We start from the raw sequence: 23,329 nt of genomic DNA on the forward strand, positions 1-23,329 counted from the left end.
ACAAATCCGGGCTCGGAGTTGTGAAAGATGTTTTGACAGACAGGGAACGCGCTGCCAAAGGGCAAGGTAAGGGGCAGCAGTTTCGAGGCATTGCCAGTAGATGGCGGTAACATTCAAGAAAAAACGGGAAACGGTCTATTTATAGGTGACAGGGAGCGCAGCAATGGCACAAAGCTATTTTACCCGGAGCGCTGAAAATCATTACACTGTTTCTGCGGATGGAACCGATGTAAAGGAAAACCGGTGTAAAGGAAAACGGACTGCTTTCAGCTACAGAAAGGTGAACATTTGCAAAATATGTTTGCTAGTATTTTAGCGACACTGTTTCCACCGTAAACATATGTAAGAAAACCCATTTTCCCACTGTGTAATTTCTTCATGTGCATTTATATTTTCCAATAACGCAACATGTATTTGCACGTGTGCATAATGTATTAACGCTGGTTCTAAATTGTACCAATATAGGTATTGTGGCAGCAGTCAAGATTAGCAATAGTGCTTAAAAATATCTTACCCACACGCACAATACAGATCTGAGGCACGCGTGGAAAAATGCATAGGGGCATATTACCAACGATTAGCGATATTTATCGCTAACTAGGCTTAGCAACGAATTTTTTATCGCTAAGCATCGCCGGAAATTATTGCTGAGATAACGTGCTATTAGCAACGTTTATCTCCAAAGCGATAAATTTACCAGCGATAGCGTGAATATCGCTGATAATACAGCGATATTCACGCATTAGCGACAAAATGCTCTAAGCCATGTTATCCACCTCCCATTGGATAACATGGCTAAGAACTGGTCTGAGCAGGTGTTAGTTTTTGGAGATTTTCGCGCTTAGCGCGAATATTTCCAACGCTACGCCTGCCTTTTTAATAGGCGATAGCGACGTTATCGACTGCTTTCAGTCACTAACGGGTTGGGTATGCCCACTTTGCATGTCATTAGCGATAAACATCGCTGACATGCAAAGCGGGCCCCAAACCGCTCGCTATCGCCTAAAAGCTGTCGCTAACATCAGTTAGCGACAGCTTGCTAATAGGGCGATAGAATTATCACTGCTTAGCGGCCGAAAACGGCCGCTAAATCGGCGATAATTGTCTATCGCCCCCCTTGGTAATATGCCCCATAGTGCCTCAGACGTTTTGATATTACATAGAAAGGTGCAAAAGCTGCTGTGAATACCTGCATAAAAGCCACTAAAATGGACACTAATGCATGAGACAGCTCCATAACAGATTTAAAAAAAAAATCATTGCACCGGTGCAAACGCAGAGATAGTGCTCATTTGCAACTTTTTTCTGCTTGCGTAATAAAGAGACAGGACAAACCGAATTTGCTTCTCTCTGTATCATACACGCATTTGTGCACCAGGTAAAAATAGAGAAACAGGCGGCGAACTATGCAAAAAACGACATTTTTTACTTAAATATCATTTAATGCATGTATTAATGTTGTCTTGGAAGAAAAAAAGATCCATGAACAAACATTGTTGAGCAAGATGAAGCAAAGGGATGCTCTAGCACTCTTCAATGGCATGCACAATATGAAACGAAGACGACTGATTTTGTAACAAACTGTACACTATTATGTAAAGAAAACAGAGTACATTCAGTTTTCTCAAATTTTTACCCTGGCGTTTAAACATCTCCTAGTATGAGCAGAGGTACGTACACGAGAGACGACCGCCGGGAACTAACAGAGGAGGGATTGCCTGCAGCGGCACACCACTGCGGAGGACACGTACCCGTTTCCTCTTTTTGGCGCCATAAAGAATCCCCTCCCGGCTTTCCGCCTCACACCATAGCAACTAGCAGTGCTATTCCTACATATGAAAATTACCAGTGGGATAAGACAATTATCATCCTTATACTGCAACTGAATATTGTGTTACACAGCATCGGCTGTTGCATAAACTCACTGAAAACCCATTGCTCGATACAGAGCTTTCAGAGGTCCAGACTTACTCCATCCACATATTGGAATTGGAGTGGAAGCCCTGAAGAGTCGTGTGACTCAACCGCACACGACGAAACACGTGTCGGCGTCTCTATTATTCTCAAGTCTGGAGAAAATTAAACATCTTCCTGTGACAAGAAGACTTACATCAAAGAACCTGCTTCTGCGCTTCCTTTTTGACTTTGGTCATTGTACCTTGTTTGGATGAACACAAATGTAGTTGCGAGAGCTTAGCTATGTACTAATGAGCAGAGGTACGTCCTGTTAGCGTCAATCCACGTCACAGAAATACAAAGACCCTGCAAAAAACTGTATTGACTGATTTTTACTCCTAATTTTGATGCCTGACCCTAATAGAAATACCAGAGCACAATTTTGGAATGAATCACAGAGATGCAACGTTGATGCTGGTTAGAGATGAGAAGTCTAGAAATGAGATAGACTTAAGGAAGAAAATGAAAACCATACCATTCTAGGTCTGCTTTTTTCTCTTTGGTAATTAGTGCTTGGTGGACCTAATGGGGGACTTCAGCGCTCTCGAATAATTTATTTATAAAATATCATTTGTTCTGGCTGAAAACAACTATACTATAAACTAAACTAAACTAAATAAACTAAACAAATAATTATGAATTGGATGTTACGATATCAAGGGAAATAATAAAATTACCCCAACACAATTGTAACACATTTTATGTTAATATTCTTCACAAAAACCAAAGTTTTATTTGTTTCGTATCTCAGAACAAATTTGAGAACAGTCCGACAAAATGTGCTTGATTGATTCTACATCAGTCGACACAAACTATTTTCAAGTGTAACATTGTTTCATGATCTGATCACAGTGCACAAAGGTAAGTTCATTAAATCAAATTTGTAGATTTATATAGCATGGTTTATCACCGGTGATGATACCCAGGCGCTGTCCATGGGCACGGGGAGATCAAGTGATTTGCCCAAAATCACAGGTTGTTGAGCGGACGCCGAGACTCGAACCCGGATTCCAAGCTCCGGAGTCGGCAGCTCTGTCTGCTGCGCCTCTCACTAAGTGGCAAAGTATAATCCACATTGGTTTCTTTGCCACACTACAGTAGTGTAGGTGACCCTGCTCTGGTAAGAACGATTGGTTTAAATCCCACCCTATGTGCTTCTTACCAGCATCACTTCATGTGCTGGGGGTCACTCCTCTGATGCAACTCCCTTACAGAGGGCTCTGAGGACCCCATTAAAATGTTGCTAAGCCGTGTCTTGAAAGGGCGACCAAAACCCATCCAGATTATAGGTCTATCCGCACATATAAAGACATGGGGGCCATATGTACGACGAAGTGGCACAGCGTGTCGTTAGCCTCCTGGGTTTAACGACATGCTCCGCCACTTCGGAAACGCCAGGTTGCACCATATTTACAAGGATGTGGCGCAGCCTTTCGTTTTCCCCTGCGATGGCGCTAAGTTTCACAACTAAGCGCCAATGCAGGCACTCTTGCACCAGAGTGCAAAGGTGTCTGTGTGCAGGGGAAGATTGGTTAAGTGTTGGAAGGTGTCCCTTCCTGCATAAAACCAATCCTAAAATGCCATTTTGTCACTTTCATGTGAGCTGCTTCATGCAGCACACACGAAAATTACAAAATGGCATTTTTTAAAAGGTTTGTTTATGTACAGGAAGGGACACCTTCCTGTACATAAACAAACCATGGGATTTTGCTTTTTCCATGTGTGCAGCACCTATGGAAAAAGCAAAAACGAGGGGAAATAATGCATTTTTCCTCGTTTCGTCACCTTAAGACCAGGGTTTTCCTGGTCTTAAATTTGGCTCTGCCTCCTATGTACGCCACCCTTGTACATAGGGGGCAGCATCAAATTCAACAGGTATTGCGTTGGAACGCTCAGCACAACACCCACTGCATGCCCCTTTTAAGCTAAACATAGCGTGAAAGGGTGCCTTATGTACAAGGCAGCGTTAAGCCACGTTAAGTGGCTTAACGCTGCCTTGTACATAAGGCAAGGCCACTATTGCAACAGGAAGCTCACAAAAAGTGACGTTCCCGTGGTAATAGGGGCTTGTACATATGCCCCTGGGTCTTTTTATGTGTGGAGACTCCGCACTTGTAAAGATACTGCTCGTCAGTTCCTTTGTGAATGGTAAACAACCGTAAATGTACGCAAAAGTTTACATTTACCTCTGTGAATCAGGTCCGATGTGTTTACATGCACATGTTCTTCCTACAGCAATCATGTGTGTGGAAATGGACCTGGGATTTGGACCGTATGTGGAAATGGACTTGTTAATTCCTAGTCTTCACATCATTTCCCAGACTCTGATTCTGGTGACTCTTGACACCTGGAAACCAGGTAGAGATTTGGGATGGAATTGTTAACTGCAGCCCCAGCATCTCACCACCTTATGGCCCAGCATCTAGTAATAGGCTCAGAGTAGTGCAGCCTCTTTATAAGGTAACACATTCTCCAAGTCAATAAATATGTAATCCATCTGAGATAGTCATGAGGGTCTGCCCTCTTCATCCATTGGTCTGTTGAACTGTCGCTCACATTTTGCCTCAGCCAACCAGTCTTCAGCACTATGGAATGGGCCAACCCGTTTCAGCCATTGGTTCTCTTGCACCGCGATTGACAGCATTTTGCCTGACTACACGTGGAATTATATTAGTCCAAAAAGAAGTACGCTTCCCAGCAATGGCTGGTGGCCAACACTGCACTTTGTTAATGCAGTTTTTCTGTCCATTCTTTATCGTTTTGTTTGTCATTTTTGTGTGTTTAGACTATGTACTTAGGTTCCATTAATTCCAATCCAATAGTGCATTCCTTGCAGCAGTAAGAATCTTATTTTTCTGTAATGTGCTTTAAAACTAAAAACAAAAAAATGCTGCAATCCTTGTTCTAAGAACGACTGCCTGTTAGGAAGCACCTCTAGCGTTCTATTAAAATTATATGTGACAGTCCATTTATTTTTCAAATGAACATTTTTTATTGCAGGCATATGGCTGCCACGTTTAGAAGGAACCATGTTACCCTTTTGTACTTATTTAATAATCAGGGCAATTAGCAGACATAGACACTGCACAAGCTTGCCAAGACCAGTCCTATTGACATTGCTAATACTTGCTTCATCAAAGCTAGGCAAAGAATTTCTGAGGCCTTCAGAGATTTTTCCTTGGTAGCTTCGTAAAGGCTCCCTGTCAGATTGGAGTCTGGTGGTATTCCCAAATAAGTATATCGTTTGTGACCTCGATCTTACTTCCTTCAAAACCCATGAATACAATTAAATCTCTGTCCCACCCGGATGTATGTCGTTACCACGCATACTTTTACAACGCATGCCTTTAACACGCAACTTTTACAACTCAAGTCGTTACAACGACTTGCGTTGGGGGGCGCTGGATAGTGAATAGTTTAATTTACTATTCCAACTCCAGTCCCCGTGGATAGTAGGGAAGGTTTTGGATAGTAAATTAAACTATTACCTATCCTAGAGCGCCCCCCAGCGCAAGTCGTTGTTACGATTTGCGTTGTAAAAGTTGTGTGGTAAAGGTAGTGCGTGGTAAAAATTGCGTTGTAAACGCTGTTTACCGTCCCACCCTATATAAATTGAGTAATCGCTATTTATAGCGCCTTGAAATTGCAAAATGGTGGTAGTAAGCAGTATATATTTTATTTGTGTGTATCTGTGTGTATCTGGAAAACAAGATGTTATTACTTAGAAGCAGCATAAATTATGTGAAAGCATTTGCTCCAATTGTGAACCAGTGAAAACAATCTGGCCCAGTGGTGTGAAGCAGGGGTGTGTGTCAGTGCGGGGCGTAATCTTTGCAAGAGCGGGTGGCAGTAAACGTTCGCTTTACCTAGAATGACAATGCATCAGTTATGGCCATCACTCCTCCCATCGCCTTTTGTGGTTTTATGTAATGTCTTAAATGGCCATTGGTATGGGCAGAGGAGGGTCCTGTGCTCACTGTGCCACTGGAGGCAAACTGCACACGACTGATGAGCCCCAATCAGAAACCCGTCTTGGGTTGCTTGTGTTCTGGTTCAGACAGGACAGGACCTGGCTTGGCGATTAGGCCTGGACTGTTCCTATCCCAGCAACGTCAAGATATATTTGCATATGGCTGTGTCTAATCTGAGATGGCACGGTGAGCAATAAACACAGTAGTTGGCATGATTGTCATTGGTTAGGCAAATTGCAAGAATCCTTTGTCACCTTTTTTGTGTTCAATATTGAGTTTGAACTGTGTAATCACTGTAGTGAGGTAATATCTGAGTTCTAAAACCTCCTCTGCTTCCTGCGCAAGCCTTGACTGCCGGCCTCCTTTGGAGAGTCAAGTGTGCAAAAGAATTGAGTAGAGCCGAATGCTCTGGCTTCCCAGTGGCCACCATGGTTAGTGCCCAGCAAGTACTCACAGCCCCAGAAGACAGCGAAAATGCCCACCGACCACAGACAAGAACACAAGTGAGATCATGCTGATAGGCCTGGACGGAGTTCTCGGAGTTCTGTTATGGGGAACGCCGCAAAGTGACCAAAATACTCAGCCACGCTATCGGGGGTTCAGAAATCGGCAGAGTGCATTGGATCAAGACGTTCGCGCAGATTTTTAATGCTGAGTGTTTGTCCCATGCTGGAAAATCAGCGCGAGCGGCACCAAGAGAAGCGCAAGAAGGTGCTGCTTCTTTCTGCAGTTCGAGCAGATTTTCTACTCGAGTGGCTGCTTCCTCAAAGCAGATGGAAGGTTCCTCAACGCGAGCCTTAGCGGACATCCGCGACGAGCGAGGAAAAAACACTGCTCCGCAGATTTTTTCCATGTTAAGTGGAGAGCGGAGTGGGAAAACCTCTGCAAACTCCACAAGCAAATCAGAATTCCACGCCCAGGGCTATATGCAGGCCACTGAATTTCTCATTAGAATGGTCAAATTGAGGGCTTTAACTGGTGATAACGGCCTGCTTTCTAGACTGTTATGCTTGTGATGTAATAACATTTTCCCAGCTGAACAGAATACGATTTTCAAAGTTTTTTCATGTAGATCATTCAGAGGTTCCTTTCTGAAACTCTTACCAGGAGCCTATCTGTATTTTAAGGAATATGTAGCTTATTGTCAGACTAGGAAACGGTATGAAGCATTTAATTTGAAACTTGTTTTGAATATGAAATGGTGTTTTGAAGTTGGAAGACATTTGTAGTGTATGCAGTTGAAAAGAATTTCAAATTGGTTGGAGAAGGTATTTCGTCTGATTAATTTTAAAAGCTTCGCAGTAGATTTCATGGTTTGTCAGTGTGATTCAAAATCATTAGGCTAGTTCTTTTTATAAAACAAAACAGAGTTGTTTTGCTTTTACTTACTTAAGTGGTGAGAGATTCACGCTAAATCAATGTATGCTACTGATTAAAGTTGAAAATTAAAACAATAACCTGATTTCATTGCCAGTAGGCCTTTGATTAAAATGCTGTCATTCTTTTATAATGTATTATATCAGGTTTTGTGTGGAGATACGGAAAAACATTCCAAAACAAGTGCTAGAAAATAGATTTTTCACTGTCGTTCTTCTTTTTTTCTCTTTATGTAAACTTTTCTTCTTTTCTACATACATCTTCTGTTCTCTTCACCCTCTTTCTCCCTCTCCTCTCCTTTCCTCTTATTTCTTTTTTCCTCTTCGCTTTTTTTCTCCCTCATTTTTGTTGTCATATTGGCTACACATTTAGAGGTAATTTCGTTATCAAAAATGTTTTTAGTTGTGGATAATTTGACTTTTTTTTTTTTAAACAGATGTTCCCAAAGTGCTGCTAAAAAAGACATCATTTCCGCTTCGAAAGTCTTCACAAAGATGTGTTCAATATTTACCTGAGACAAAGAACCTGATGCTTCTCTCCTCTCTTCCCACGTCATTTGTGGCGACGCAGAAGTAGATGCCAGAGATGCTGCTAGTTGCAGAAGTTGTCAAGGTGCTCACCGTCTGCAAGACAAAAACAGCTCATTCATTATTGCCTTGCCAAGGCTTTAATATATATTGCTGGATAAAATGAATATTTTCTAGATAACCTATTGTATAGTTCATAATATCATTAGCCAATTGTTTGAACTCGGGTGCAGCTGGGACTGAAAAATAGGCCCGGGCACCCCAATAAAAGTGGCCCCCATTAGTGAATCAAATACCTAAAAAAAGTGTTCCATGTGTGCAAACTGGGTCAGTTTGAACTTGTAAAGACAAGCTGGACAAGTGTTTTGCAAGGCATGGAAGACTGCATGCATTTGTGGTTGCCTTAGGTAATGTTTGTGGTAAAATCAGAGTTCAAGAGAAAACCCAGCCGAGCTGACAATAAAACAGGCACACAAACATAAAAAAGAAAACACCCAACACACTGACCAAAAAGACAAGCCCAGTGGGCTCTGCTTGTTTGCTCTACAGTCCAGTCCAAACCTGGTTTGGGCGATGAAACAACACCACTAACTACAGGACACGAGCCTCATCTAAAGATTAGCTCAGTGTCTTGAGAATTGTTGGATCATGCAAACTACCCCCATCCATCTTCACTATCCATCTTGACTTTTTCTGTTCCATAGCATGAAGGTGTTTACTAAAGTATTGTCTGGGTCTGTTGGTTCAGTGAACTAATAAATCCACTGCAGTGCTCAGTGGGACCACATGATCACAGGTTCGAGTCCTGATTGGACACCTCAGCCTTCCATCCTCCTAAGTTGCAGTTAGGTACCAATAAATAGCTGATATAAAGTGCAAAGCATCCTTTGGGACAAGGCCTTGATTGTTCGACCTAAATACCCTCAGAACATCAAGGATGCTTAAGTGTCATTCTGTCTTGGAAGCCCTTGGTCAGAAGGCATCCCCTACAGAACTGCCTTTGATACTGCAAGGTGGTCCTTACAGGATGGGAATAGAGGTGTTATAGTCTGATCTTTTTTAGTACATGAATCAAAAGCCAAGGATTAATCAATTTAATCTATTTAATAACAAACAATAACTTGTTTTTTTTATATAGTAATTGCTTCAACAGTGGTGACATTAACATAAAATAACATAACATTTGTAATGCTATAGCAGGTGTTACCAGTATTCACCTCAATCGTACTCATAGAATCGACCTCTGAGGAATGAAATGTTGAATAAGCCCTTCCAGGATTCAAACCTACAGGTAACATACCAATCTCTGCAGTGAAAGTTTATATGACTGAGTGACGTCACTGGTTGATGGAAATCAAACTAGAAAACCAAATTGTGTAAACTAGTTAGAAATTATAATGATTGGGTTTTAGTGTATTATTGGTAAAAATAGTTCTGTTCTGCTTACATCTATGCAAGGAGAAAATGGATTAAACCAATTTGTCGTCTTTTGGGTTTTAGACGTTGCAGTGAGGCGGAAAGAATACTGCATACGGATACTATGCAATCCATTGTCTTCAGCATAAGCAGATATCTTTTCAGTGTAGATTTAATTAGAAGGAGAAGGGGTTTCAAATTTTAGCTATCACTGCGAATAATCTTGTGCAAAGTAAAGTATAGTAACTCTTATGTAAGTAATGCCGATAGTTTTAAATATATCTTAAAAATGAATTAACATCAGGAAAATGAAATTGCGTTTAAATGGATTGGTAATATCGTAATTTTGTTTAAATGATAATGTTGATGTAGATTCAATGTTCTTAAATTGTATTTATTGTTTTAACTTTCAGGAAAAACCTTTAATGGGACTATGATTAGTACTTTTAACTATGTTGGATTGAATGGCCACGGGATCAATATATTTGTTTTATGACTGTTTTATAATGTATGTAATCTTTTATGGTTTTTTATAATCGAAATAAAGATTATTGATTGATAGATTGAAAAATAGTTCTAGGGAAATATATATATCCAGAATCAAGCATTTTTTTCCAAACTGAATCAAAGTGATGAGTTCGTAAAGAAAACACCAGTGACCGTGGAAAGGCTTGGCCTACATATAGACAAATGTAAGTCACTTTCACTTGTTAGAGGGTTTTGCTATAGTGAAAAATGACTTTTGTTATGTTATGTAGGGGAGAGGAGTTGGCCTAACGGCTAGGGCGGTGGACTTTGAGTCTTCGGACCGGGGTTCGAGTCTCGGCAATGAAGCTGAACATCCTGTGATTCTAGGCAAATCACTTAATCTCCCCATGCCTAAAAAACCAAAAAATAAACAAATGTGTCCTCATGTAATGCAACTGGTGCTATGTAAAGTGTTCTGATACCCGATATCTTCAGGTCAAGTTTGCGCTATATAAAACTCTGTTTAAAAAAAAGTTATGTTTTTCTAAAAAGATTTCTAGAGCGCATGGATGCCGCCAAGAGGGCTTCTCGGCCCTAGTCACAGGTATGACGGCCGCAGTACAGAAGAAAGCAGGCAGGGCTTCGAGGGAGAACAACCAGGTCTTCAGTTGCTTCTGGAAGCTTAGGTGATTTTGAGTCTTTCTTAGTGAAGATGACAAAGGGTTCCATAGGGTGGAGGTTAGGACACAAAAAGGACGTCCGCCCATTTTGGCTCTCCTGTGCCTGGGATGAGGCCAGATTCAAGTCTGCTGAGCGTAAGGCTCTTGTGGATGAATAAGATTGCATCAGAGCAGCAAGACTTGCCACTCCTTGTTTTGTGTTCTCCTCCTTTTGTGTTCCACAGAGGGGCTGTTACTGCAGTAGGAATGCGCCTTCCATCTAGCAACAGGTCGAAACATGAGCACCTAGGCACCAATTGAAATTGTGAAGCTAGGCCCAAATAATTACCCCATGTGTGGTTTTAGGGTTGAGAATTACATGTCCCAAGGTCTATGTACCAAGGCTTGGCACAGGATAGGGGTGGTCTATAGGGCAAGCTGGCAGGGTCAGAATGTCTTACCCGACAGCTCAGTGTGTGAGCTGTGTTTTTTTGGCTGTTTATGTTCCTGTTTTATGGTCAGCTGGGCACATTTATAGATTTGAGTTCCCTGATATTATCACAAACATTCCCTTCAGCAAGCACAAATGCTCCCAGACTCCCACACTGTGCGAAACATCTATACAGGGTCTGACAAGTTCAAAACTATCCCGATTTCAAAATGTGGGCCACTCTTATTTGGTGTCTGAGCCCAGGCTTCACAGACCTTTTCGATAACCCTATAAAGCATCCTCAGGGATCCTTGACTTGGGACCCTTCTTAATGAAGTTAAGCAAGCCACCATCAGCAGTGTTCACACAATCATATTGTACATATGTGGGTAAAATGGCTATGGGGGCAAACATTACAAATGAAACCTTTGGGCCAAAAGATAGTCTATTATGAATTAGACGTGCTTCGGTGAGCGCAGAGCTCATGATTGCAACATGCATTAACATTCAGAGCTATTGACCTGTACATATACCCCTCTGGAGAGTAACTAAGTGGCGTTTAGAAACTGCTGCTATGGTAAAAGCGGGTGCAAATCCAATTTGCACCTGTTTTTACACTAGTTTGTATGAGAAGGGGAGTGCAGATTGGCACCCCTCTCGTATTTACCTCGGCAAAGGCCACCAGCTCCTACCTGGGGCCTCATTATATATGCGGCACACCCTCCTTTGTTGCATTGGGTGCAACTTTTAAAAGGTGTACCCAGCGCAATGAAGAATAACAGGTCATATTATGATGAATGCGCTGCCCTCAGTTCAGCCACGAACTCGCGCTGCCCTGGGGGCAGAGCATTCATATGAAAACGGAGCGGCTGCTCTGAAGCCTCTCTGTGTTTTCACAGTGCAGGCAGCACCCGCCTGCTCTTTTAGGGGATTACAGATCCCCTTGCAGGCGGGTGCAGTCACTGACTGCACCCTCCTGCAAGGAAATGTCTTGGGGGCATAGAACCCACTTTCTCCCCCACCAAAGGGCTGTTCTCAGGGGGCACACTGACAGTGCGTCTCCTGAGACCTTCTTTGCCTCTTCGCCCGTGACTGTCATACAGCGCTGGGGCAGACACAAAGAGATTCTCTCATTTGCATGGGACACGCCCCTATGTAAATGAGGGAATGCCCCCTGAAGAAAGAGCTGGCGCTTTAAGTGTGCCAGTGCTACCAGTATTACAGAAGGGCCTGCACATGCGTTTGTGGCCCTTTCTAATACCAAAGTGCCCCGGGGGTGGGCGAAGCGGGCGCAAGCGCCCGTTGTGCCCCTGGGGCAATTTGTGTAATTCTGGTGGTACTTGAGGTTCCTGGCAGAGACATAGACACCAAGAATGTCTCTTACAAAAACATTGCTTTCAAAACCATAGATTGCAAAATATAGACTGCCATTAAAATGGGCTTGGTGAAATATCACCCTAATATATTTTTGACCAGTATTTGGTTACCCTATCCAAACATGTGCGTATTTAACCCCTTCAGTGCAGGCCACGTTCAGGGGACGCCGCGTGCACTACCTCGGTAGTGCTGCGAACGTCCGTTGAGCGTTCCGGCCCCGCAATGGAACGTTCCGCACCAGAGCGGAACGTTCAGCGCAGCGGAGGGGTTAAGGGCAAGCGCTTGATGGGATCATGTTGACACGTGGCCTTGCATGCTTTGGTAAATTTCATCTAGGTGTTGCGTCGCCCTTGCGTTACCTTGCAAGGGTGACACAAATCTGTGATAAATATGCCCCCCAGTATTAATGTAGGGTTGAGATTTTGGCAGTAAATGTTAAATATATTTTTGTAGTCTGTTTTCACATTCTATTGGTATTTGCACAGGCAAGCCACTGTGCTACCAGTGACAACAAGATCAAAGTGGGTGGAAATATAGTTTGTATATGGTATTCCCTAATATTTTACACTGATTCGCCATAGAGGCGCCGACGTGATCTTTACTAATATGTTTGCACCCAATTTTACTGGATAAGAGTAACTCAAAAGAACACTTACTTTGTAGGTCAAAATGAGCCAAATCTCAAATTTCTTTCCTGACTTCCATATGTTGCCATGGAGGACAAACCATGAACAAAACTGTATTATATTTTTTAAGTGTACTCCAAAAATATTATCCAGGCAGACACGACAAGAAGTACTTTCTCAGATTATAAAATTTAAAGAGATGCATAAATCACCCAGATGTTTCTACAGATGCGCCCCGGCTGTTTTTCTGGAGAGTGCAAAACAGGTTGAATCAGACCACATGCTCCTGGCCTGCTGCGTCAAGGCTGTGTTCTTTGGCACATGGCGCGCGGTCCTTGAAAACGTACATGTATTACACATAGAAGACCCTCAGTGGACCTTATTTTTATTGTATTACTTCAGAGTCAACTCCTGGAGGACTTTGCAAATTGTACTCAACGTTTCATCCTAACTCCCCTTTGCTTTTATGGGAAGGAAATAACGAGCTTCTTGGCTTTGATACAGACATGGAGGTCCAGAGTTACTAATGATTTGCTCTGACTGACTCAAAGTTTAATGCTGGGATCTACTATCCAACGTAAGTATGGATATGCGTTAGATGGTTTTCCATGCTGGGATCTACTATCCAACGTAAGTATAGATATGCGTTAGATGGTTTCCCATGCTGGGATCTACTATCCGACGTAAGTATGGATATGCGTTAGATGGTTTCCCATGCTGGAATCTACTATCCAACGTAAGTATGGATATGCGTTAGATGGTTTTCCATGCTGGGCTCTACTATCCAACGTAAGTATGGATATGCGTTAGATGGTTTCCCATGCTGGGATCTACTATCCAACATAAGTATGGACATGCGTTAGATGGTTTCCCATGCTGGGATCTACTATCCAACGTAAGTATGGATATGCGTTAGATGGTTTCCCATGCTGGGATCTACTATCCAATGTAAGTATGGATATGCATTAGATGGTTTCCATGCTGAGATCTACTATCCAACGTATGTATGGATATACGTTAGATGGTTTTCCATGCTGGGATCTACTATCCGACATAAGTATGGAGATGCGTTAGATGGTTTCCCATGCTGGAATCTACTATCCAACATAAGTATGGCTATGCGTTAAATGGTTTTCCATGCTGGGCTCTACTATCCAACGTAAGTATGGATATGCGTTAGATGGTTTCCCATGCTGGGATCTACTATCCAACATAAGTATGGATATGCGTTAGATGGTTTCCCATGCTGGGATCTACTATCCAACGTAAGTATGGATATGCGTTAGATGGTTTTCCATGCTGGGATCTACTATCCAACGTAAGTATAGATATGCGTTAGATGGTTTCCCATGCTGGGATCTACTATCCGACGTAAGTATGGATATGCGTTAGATGGTTTCCCATGCTGGAATCTACTATCCAACGTAAGTATGGATATGCGTTAGATGGTTTTCCATGCTGGGCTCTACTATCCAACGTAAGTATGGATATGCGTTAGATGGTTTCCCATGCTGGGATCTACTATCCAACATAAGTATGGATATGCGTTAGATGGTTTCCCATGCTGGGATCTACTATCCAACGTAAGTATGGATATGCGTTAGATGGTTTCCCATGCTGGGATCTACTATCCAACGTAAGTATGGATATGCATTAGATGGTTTCCATGCTGAGATCTACTATCCAACGTATGTATGGATATACGTTAGATGGTTTTCCATGCTGGGATCTACTATCCGACATAAGTATGGAGATGCGTTAGATGGCTTCCCATGCTGGAATCTACTATCCAACATAAGTATGGCTATGCGTTAAATGGTTTTCCATGCTGGGCTCTACTATCCAACGTAAGTATGGATATGCGTTAGATGGTTTCCCATGCTGGGATCTACTATCCAACATAAGTATGGATATGCGTTAGATGGTTTCCCATGCTGAAATCTACTATCCAACGTAAGTATGGATATGCGTTAGATGGTTTCCCATGCTGGGATCTACTATCCAACGTAAGTATGGATATGCGTTAGATGGTTTCCCATGCTGAGATCTACTATCCAACGTATGTATGGATATACGTTAGATGGTTTCCCATGCTGGGATCTACTATCCGACGTAAGTATGGATATGCGTAAGGTGGTTTCCCATGCTGGTATCTACTATCCGACGTAAGTATGGATATGTGTTAGATGGTTTCCCATGCTGGTATCTACTATCCGACGTAAGTATGGATATGCGTTAGATGGTTTCCCATGCTGGGATCTACTATCCAACGTAAGTATGGATATGCGTTAGATGGTTTCCCATGCTGGGATCTACTATCCAACGTAAGTATGGATATGCGTTAGATGGTTTCCCATGCTGGGATCTACTATCCAACGTAAGTATAGATATGCGTTAGATGGTTTCCCATGCTGGTATCTCCTATCCAACGTAAGTATGGATATGCGTTAGATGGTTTCCCATGCTGGGATCTACTATCCAAAGTAAGTATGGATATGCGTTAGATGGTTTCCCATGCTGGGATCTACTATCCAACGTAAGTATGGATATGCGTTAGATGGTTTTCCATGCTGGGATCTACTATCCGACGTAAGTATGGATATGCGTTAGATGGTTTCCCATGCTGGGATCTACTATCCGACGTAAGAATGGATATGCGTTAGATGGTTTCCCATGCTGGGATCTACTATTTAACTTAAGTATGGATATGCGTTAGATGGTTTCCCATGCTGGGATCTACTTTCCAACGTAAGTATGGATATGCGTTAGATGGTTTTCCATGCTGGGATCTACTATCCGATGTAAGTATGGATATGCGTTAGATTTGTTCCCATGCTGGGATCTACTATCCAACGTAAGTATGGATTTGCGTTGGATGGTTTCCCAACGTATCGCAAAGTTACGCTAGGTGCTGCTTTGCGTACTTTGCATCATATGGATCTACCATGGGTGGTACATGGGTGTTCCCATGCAACCACCGATGGGTTTTGATGTATATCCCTATCTACAAAAATTCGTAGACACAGATTTGCACCAAAATCTTATGCCTCCTCAAGGCAGGTATAACGAGGAGAACGTTTCCATTTCTCCTTCTTTTTCCACTTAGCATGCGTGATGCATCGTACAACACATCTACACAGCAGAAAAAGTGTAGTTTTGTACTGGAAGGATCAAGGTCCAGTACAAGAATTATTCTGTTCAGAACACACACACTATGGTGCAAGGGTGTGTGCGTTGGTGTATGGCAGCCTCAAGTGCACAAGCTGGGAGAGGAAAACAGTGCCAGACCTTTATAGAGGTGGTGCTGTTCTGCTCACTCCCTTTCCTGCAATGCAGGGCAACAGTTTTATTTGCTGGATTGTGTGACATTTTCATAAATCTGGGCCAAAGTTTGTCGAGATTGCAAAATGAAGTAAGTCAGAAGTTATGGAACAAGGTCAGATGCGTTAGATGCGCTTCTTTGCAAAGGGTGGAATGGGTCCTACCACTGGTTTCAGTGGTAAAAAACAGTCATAATTGGGTGCAGCGGGCTCCTGCAACTCCCAGATCCTGGTGCTATCACGCCTCATGCAGTATCGCTGGATAAACCCCACTTCTTTTCCCATAAATAACCCAAACCGCATAAAGCAGCTCTGGTAAGTCTTGGCCACGACCTCTCCCACGGCCAATAATGGTTGAGATTGTTGTATTAATGGTGTCTCTTGTAAGCACGCGGCGCGCTCACCTTGAGCCCATGTGGTGTTTTAATCCAAACACTTGATATTTCATCACCTGTCCAACAGATGGAAAATACGCCACATCCATCTGTTGATTCTTCACAAGTTATAGAGAAGGGGCAAAACCATTGCCTCAGGATCAATTTTTCCTATTGCACTTAGTAGATGAGCAATAATGATGCACGAGAACCCCTAGTGGAATACATTGTCTCCTCTGAGTAGCCGTCAGTGACATTTGTGAAGGCAGTTTGGCGCCCATGCTGTCAGCACCCCCAACTAGACAACCAGCTAAATGACATCACGGTAGTGCCACAGTAGTGCCGCGGATCAGAGGCAGCCTATTCCACGTGAGATCTTGCACCACTCCTGGACCACCACTACTGCTAGGAATGAAGGGTGCCTTGCTATGACAGGCCACGGCATGTGCCTGATCAATGAGCAGGCATTTGATTGCCAATCCCAATGCCAGAACTTGGCAGGGGTGCTTAGACCAACATCTAACACAAACTAACTCAAATTAACCAGATTCATAAAACAGGGAATAATTAATTGTGTCCCTAAAATATTTTGAACGATTCTTTACTGAAACACCCAAGATGGAGGAACCCGCTTCCACCTAACCTTCCATTTAAACACTTGTAGAACAGAGGAGGAGCCTCTGTTTAGCGGTGGAAAGGGATAACATCAGTAACTTCAGATCCCCCAGAATGAAAGTTAACTGGAAGAGGAGAGACTGTGGGCGTTGTGACCTCGGTGACTGCATTTAATATTAAAGATCACCTTTAAACCTCACACTGGATCCAAACCTCACCAACCAGATGGAACCAGGTTACTGAAAAGCAGCGAGTAAGCCAAACTCCTCCTACAGAAGCTGAATGGATCCTGAAATACTCCTAACAGCTAAAAGGCACGTTCTGTGATGTAAACACTGTGTTAACCTGGGGCAGGGCAATCTGACACTTTTTTATGATTTTTAAAGCAGAAGCCCTCCTGAGTCAGGACTGGACTCTACTGTTGATATGAGTGAAGAGGTGTGGTGCAGTGGCCAGGACAGCTGATTTCGGAGCACAGGGTTCACTGGATTCCCGGCTGCGGCAGCTCAGCACCATGTGACTCTGGGCAATAGCTCACTTAATTTCCACGACCAACCCTAGTGCCTTGAGACCCGTAACGTTGAGTAGTTTGCGCTTTACAAATACAGAGTTACATTTTTACATACTGCGATTATCGCAACAAGCCATCACTACCAACCAGAAGCTCCTGTTTCAGTGGATCTAAGTCAAGTTCTCAATGTCTTAAATCTTCAAACCTCTAGCCTTGCACCCTCCGACACAACTTAATCTTAGTTCTAATACTAGCACAGCACATTTGTGTGCATCCTCTGTTGCCCCCTCCTTTTTTTGGACGTTAATTATTTTGTTCTCTATCTTTTCTCAACCCCATCCACTAGCCACCCTTTTGCTGCTCCCCTTATCGAATCCCATTGCTATTTTAGGGGTGTCTTGTCAGCGCAGCTATCTAGTACATGTAGTGTTAACAATTCTTTAAAAGATTGATTGAGTGGGCTTTGGTATCACTTTAGGGCCTTCCATTGGTTGACTATATGGAAACGGCTATGACCCTGACGCAGGACACTTAACCACACCAGCCCGCCCTATCTTCAGAAATGGTTCATTCGTTACCACCCTACATGATTACTACACTCTGCATCTGCTGTTTTCTATACCCAAAATGATTATGTCACTTATGGGTGGCGTTTATTTGCACCATTGTTACAGCTTGAAATGCATTTCCCCTCAACTTTACCCTACCCTCCCCTGCTAGTAGTCCACAAAGTCTGGAAGACTCATCTTTCCCTCAATTAACTTTGTTTTACTGGTGCAGTTCTTAGGGTCAGGAGACCTTATCCTGGGGTAACAGATTTAAATCCACAAGGCTAGATTGTGGTTCACCCGATGAAGGGGGACCACACAAAACCAGCCTTGAATGTGCTACACTGGGTTAGGTTCCTGCTGCCTACACACATTCTCCAATGCATCATTTAATCTGCCTGATGTTGTATCTAAAAGTTACCCTTGCAATAACTATAGGGAACTTTACTGAGGTACATATTATCTTCAACGTACTCCTTTTTCCTTGCTTTTCATTCCTCCTCGGTTGCATCTCTAATGCATTTTTGATGTGATTGTTTGGTATAAGTTCTTTTGTAGAGCACTCTGATGTCCCTGGGCTAAGTTTGCGCTACATAAAATCACAAAACTAAATAGTACATTGGTAGCAGTGGACGTACGTCTTAAGACCCATTTTTATTTTATTATTTTTAGAGTTTTATATAGCGCAAACTAGACCCGAAGATATCAGGTATCAGAGCGCTTTACATGGTACTAGTTGCGTTACATGAGGAAACATTATTTTTTGTTAGGCACAGGGAGATTAAGTGATTTGCCCAAAATCACTGGATGTTGAGCGTCATTGTTGAGACTCGAGCCTGGTTCCCTAGCTTCAACGTTGACCGCTCTAGCCGTAAGGCTACATCCTCTCCCCAATCCGTGCATCCAGTGTTAAATGGAAAAGAACCTGATACCCTCATTGCAAGCCCAACAGGATTCTGCGTTCAGTGATGTCACCTTTGATCACCCACGGAGCTTTAGACAGGATCAAACATAGAGGAAGGACTTTGGAACACCTGCATCTTAGACAGTTCGTAGTTTGAACCTGAAGGTTTACGGCAAATCCTGACCACGTGCTTTTCAGGAAAGCCCTGAAATCTGAACTATTCCTACACACAGGCCAAGGGTTCAGAGATGAAGACTGTAGCAGCACTAGGACCAATAGTCATCAATCGACCGCCAAAGTTCACGCTCTGAAAAGTCGACACCTCTCAGAAGTAATTGAAAGACCAAGCAGCACTTTATAAAACCTCTACATGAATAGACAAAAAGAGTGGCAACCTCAAGCCTTTTTATTGCAACGACTGTAGAAAGAACAGGACAGAAAAATATATTGGGACAGATTTACAAGCCCCTTGGGCCACTTTTGCGTCATTTTTCCCATGTTAAAAATTACGCAAAAGTGGCGCAAGGGGCTTGTAAATCTGCCCTATTGTGTCCGGGGCCGCCTTTAGCGCCGGTAGCGCCCAGTGCAATAGTCTTTTTTTTGGCACCGATGACTACCTCCTCCACTAATTCCATCACTATCATTCTCCAACAGTGCCCCTCATCCCTTCGTTGCCTCTCTCTGACATACATTTCAGTTTTTCTATAGCGCTACTCATAGTTCACTTGCACTCGGTTCTGTGATCTGCATGGTACACATTATTTGCAGCAGGCACATTAACCCTCTGCGCTACTTTATGATGAGTCAAAGCTGCCATAAGACAAGATTCCAATCTTTCACCAGCAGAACATTAATCACCGGAGTTATCTTGACATTTTTATTGGTGACTGTAAACTCCTGGATGTACAAGGAAGTTCACCTGCTTTTAAACCCGTGTTATTTTAAACACAGGATTCTCCACCAAAGTCAGCGCCAGTCAGCGCCAGGGATGGCAGCACTGGTCACACTGCCCTAAAGCCGGCCCTGTTGTGTCCTGTAATTCTGAAGGCACGTTCATTAAAGGCGGCTGGAAACCGAGCTAATAATTCAAAAATTGCTCCGTGCAAAAGCTAATTATAACACTGCCGTCATGAATTCATAATATAGACGTTTTTTCTTTCATCACTTAATTATTTCCCTGGCACACTATAATTATAAGCATATTTTTTAATGTATTAATTCGCCAGTTCATTAGCTCTGTGGATTTAATTTATAAGACTGTCACAATATCAGAATAAAGTGAACACATTTCAGCAGCGCTCATAAATGTACGCCTTCGAGAAGGCGTTCACTCATGAAAAAAAGAATTATAGCGGCTGCCAATCCTCGAAATTAGTGCAAAGATTATCAGTTATAGAAGCAATGGCAGATAAAGGGCTTCCCTTCCAAGCACGTGCCACATCCTAGTGGCCCGGTCCCTTCCTTGCACTAGGGTCCATGACATGCAGCTGTCACTGTGGCCCATCGTCACCTGCTTGGACTCGGGCCCTCCTTCCTGCTGGGGACAATTTACACATATCACCTCAAAAAAACCTCTTTGCTTAAAGGTGAGCCTCAGAATCTAACTGACAACCTACAATGAACCCCAATTTGAAGGATGGGACTTTTCTGACCTGACAGAAAGTGCCCGAATTACTCATCGGTGATGTCATTACTCTTATGTCCCCTCTTATGCAACCAAATCTCACATGTAATTTGGATTCAAATTTAGATGTATTTGGTATGATCAAAACTGTTGTAAATTTTTTTGCAGATTTGGGGGGGTCATTAAGATGGCGGGCCCGCCATCCTATCGGTGATTGGGACCGCCCGCCATAAGGGTGGGAGTCCCGTGGGGTGTATTAGGATGCGCCCGCCACTGTGGCGGGCGCATCCTGCATGTTTAGCATTGTGGCGGGCGGTGCTCTCAGCACCGCCCGCCACAATGCTAAAAATGCATGTATGCATTTACATAAACAAAGCGGCAGGCACAGCGCGGTGCCTGCCGCTTTGTTTATGTAAATGCAGGGGGGTACCACAGGCACCTCCCCCCCCGTGTGCACCCCCCACCTCTCCTTCAGTCTGGGGGCCCGCAGGGGGCCCCCAGAGTGAAGTCTGCATGCCTTCGCCATCGCCTCCACGCCGCCGCCATCGCCGCCACGGAAAGGCATCCAACTTAAACCATGGTAATATGGCTGGCGGTGTCAAATAGACACCGCCACCATATTAAACCTTTTCCGCCCCGGCCGCAAGGCGACCGGGGCGGAAAAGCGGCGGACGGTCTTTCCGTCCGCCGCGGTCCCCCCCGCCATACTAATATGGCAGAGTGTCATTTAGCTGAGGATGGCGGGGGCAATCAGCCCGCCATCCTAATGACCCCCTTGGTGTCAGAAGCTACATGCAAACAGCATGTCCGGCAGGATAGCTCATGTCATGTGCGAAATCACTTTTTTACACAGAAGCACTTTGTGCGCAGGGGAATGTCAACACCCACAAGTACCACCACCCAGAGTGCCTTGACTAAGATGCCAGTGTGGGCCAATGGTGACCACTGGACAAGGAGCCATTTATCAACTGAGGAACTGACAATCAACAGAAGAAGCGCCGTGATGGCCGAGAAGATTGGGATAATATGTAAATGTGTTGATCATAATGAAGGATTCTAAACAGGGTTAAGAGACTGTAACCGGGTTAAGTCCCTTGTGGTAGACGTCACAGGGATGGAAGAAGTGATTAGGGACCAGGGGTTTCAACGAGGAAGCTTGGGTCGGGTGGTTTTCATGGAAGATTTGATAAAACCAATTAGCAGACCAGACAGATCCTTTTTTTTTAAATTTTTTTTTTAATGTTGCTCCTGTTTTCTTGGGATCGGGACTCCAGTGTTAAATCAAATTTCGTTAGCAAGAATAAAAGTTTATAATTGCCCGCCTGTCTTTAATGGTTTTCGAATCAACATTAAGCGCTCCTACTTGCGTTACAGAAAAGCTGATCCTCTCCAATGGAGTCAGATACTGGAGAAGCCATAAATTGGAATACCAGGATATGAGTCCACGTCTCCATGGCAGAAGCCGCACAATCCTGGATTTTCTTGTACACATTATTGTTTTCGGGTCCAATGAGTTCAAATAAACTAAACCAGAACCACATTCCCCAGAATTCACTGATTTAGTCAATTAAAGTCTAGGATAGACGATAGGGTTCTCGTATACCAAAGAAGCCATCTTGCCACCCTAGTCATAACATCCTAAGATTGCAAACACCCACTTCCTAAATTTAAGCCGGCTTTTATCCTTTCCTCATACTACCTGGTGTAAAATGGAGCTTCTTCTCACCAGTAATCTGCACCCAGCGACCCTTTCTCTCTTTCAAAAAACCATGGGCCTCATTTATGAAAAGTGACGCATCGCTGCATGAAAACAGCGATGCGTCACTTTTCACGGTGCCCTCCTTGCGACACCAATGATGCGTCATATTTACAGTATGACGCATCATTGCGCAAGGAGTTACAGATACGTCAGTATTTCCGACGTATCTGTATGGCGCAAAAGTGACGCATTGCTGGACTGTGTCACAAAAGTGACGCAACTCCAGCAATGTGTCCTTTCACATGGGGCAAACCCCATGTGAAAGGGCCTGCTTCAGTTTTACGCCTGCTGTGAGGCAGGCGTAAGAAATTGTTATGTTATGTTATGTTATGTTATTTTTATGCTTCTATAGCGCACGGCCACTCCATGGAGCATCCCGGCGCTTTTTCGAAGGTACCCACCAAGTGAGGGAGAACATAACACTGAAGGGACATGTAACACACACAAAAAACAGCACCAGTCTACGGGAAAAGCCATGGTTTAAGGGCCTTTCGGAAGGACAGCAGGCTAGAAGCCTGTCTTAAAGAAATCGGGAGGTCATTCCAAGCACGAGGAGCTAAAAAACGGAAGGACCGTCCTCCAGCTCTGGCGCGCTTGATAATGAGAACCTTCAAATTGACGCATTTGTGTCCTAGAATTGGCGCAGTGAAATCTTATAGATTTCACTGCGTCACTTCTATGACCCTTTCTTGCGTCACAACACCTGGCATAGGTATGATGTGGCACAGGGGGTTTACAAAGTGACGCATCTACCTTGATGCGTCACTTTGTAAATATGGTGCAACAAGGCACATTTTTTACGCTGCTGGTGCATCACAAAAAGTGACGCACCGGCGTCGTAAAAGTGAAGCACGGCCTCATAAAGGA

At 43.5% G+C, this 23,329-nt stretch overlaps 1 protein-coding gene across 2 annotated transcripts in view; it reads right to left on the reverse strand.

Moving 5' to 3' along the window:
• LOC144752173 (vascular endothelial growth factor receptor kdr-like) overlaps positions 1–23,329 on the reverse strand; it is a 655,129-nt gene that overhangs the window by 186,578 nt on the left and 445,222 nt on the right. For both annotated transcript variants that reach the window (XM_078640102.1, XM_078640103.1), the window contains exon 12: positions 7,816–7,927. In XM_078640102.1, the coding sequence (XP_078496228.1) occupies positions 7,816–7,927 (112 nt within the window). The remainder of the gene's footprint in view (positions 1–7,815; positions 7,928–23,329) is intronic.

The sequence above is a fragment of the Lissotriton helveticus genome, chromosome 4_2 (assembly GCF_964261635.1).
Source record: "Lissotriton helveticus chromosome 4_2, aLisHel1.1, whole genome shotgun sequence".
Classification (NCBI taxonomy): Eukaryota; Metazoa; Chordata; class Amphibia; order Caudata; family Salamandridae; genus Lissotriton; species Lissotriton helveticus.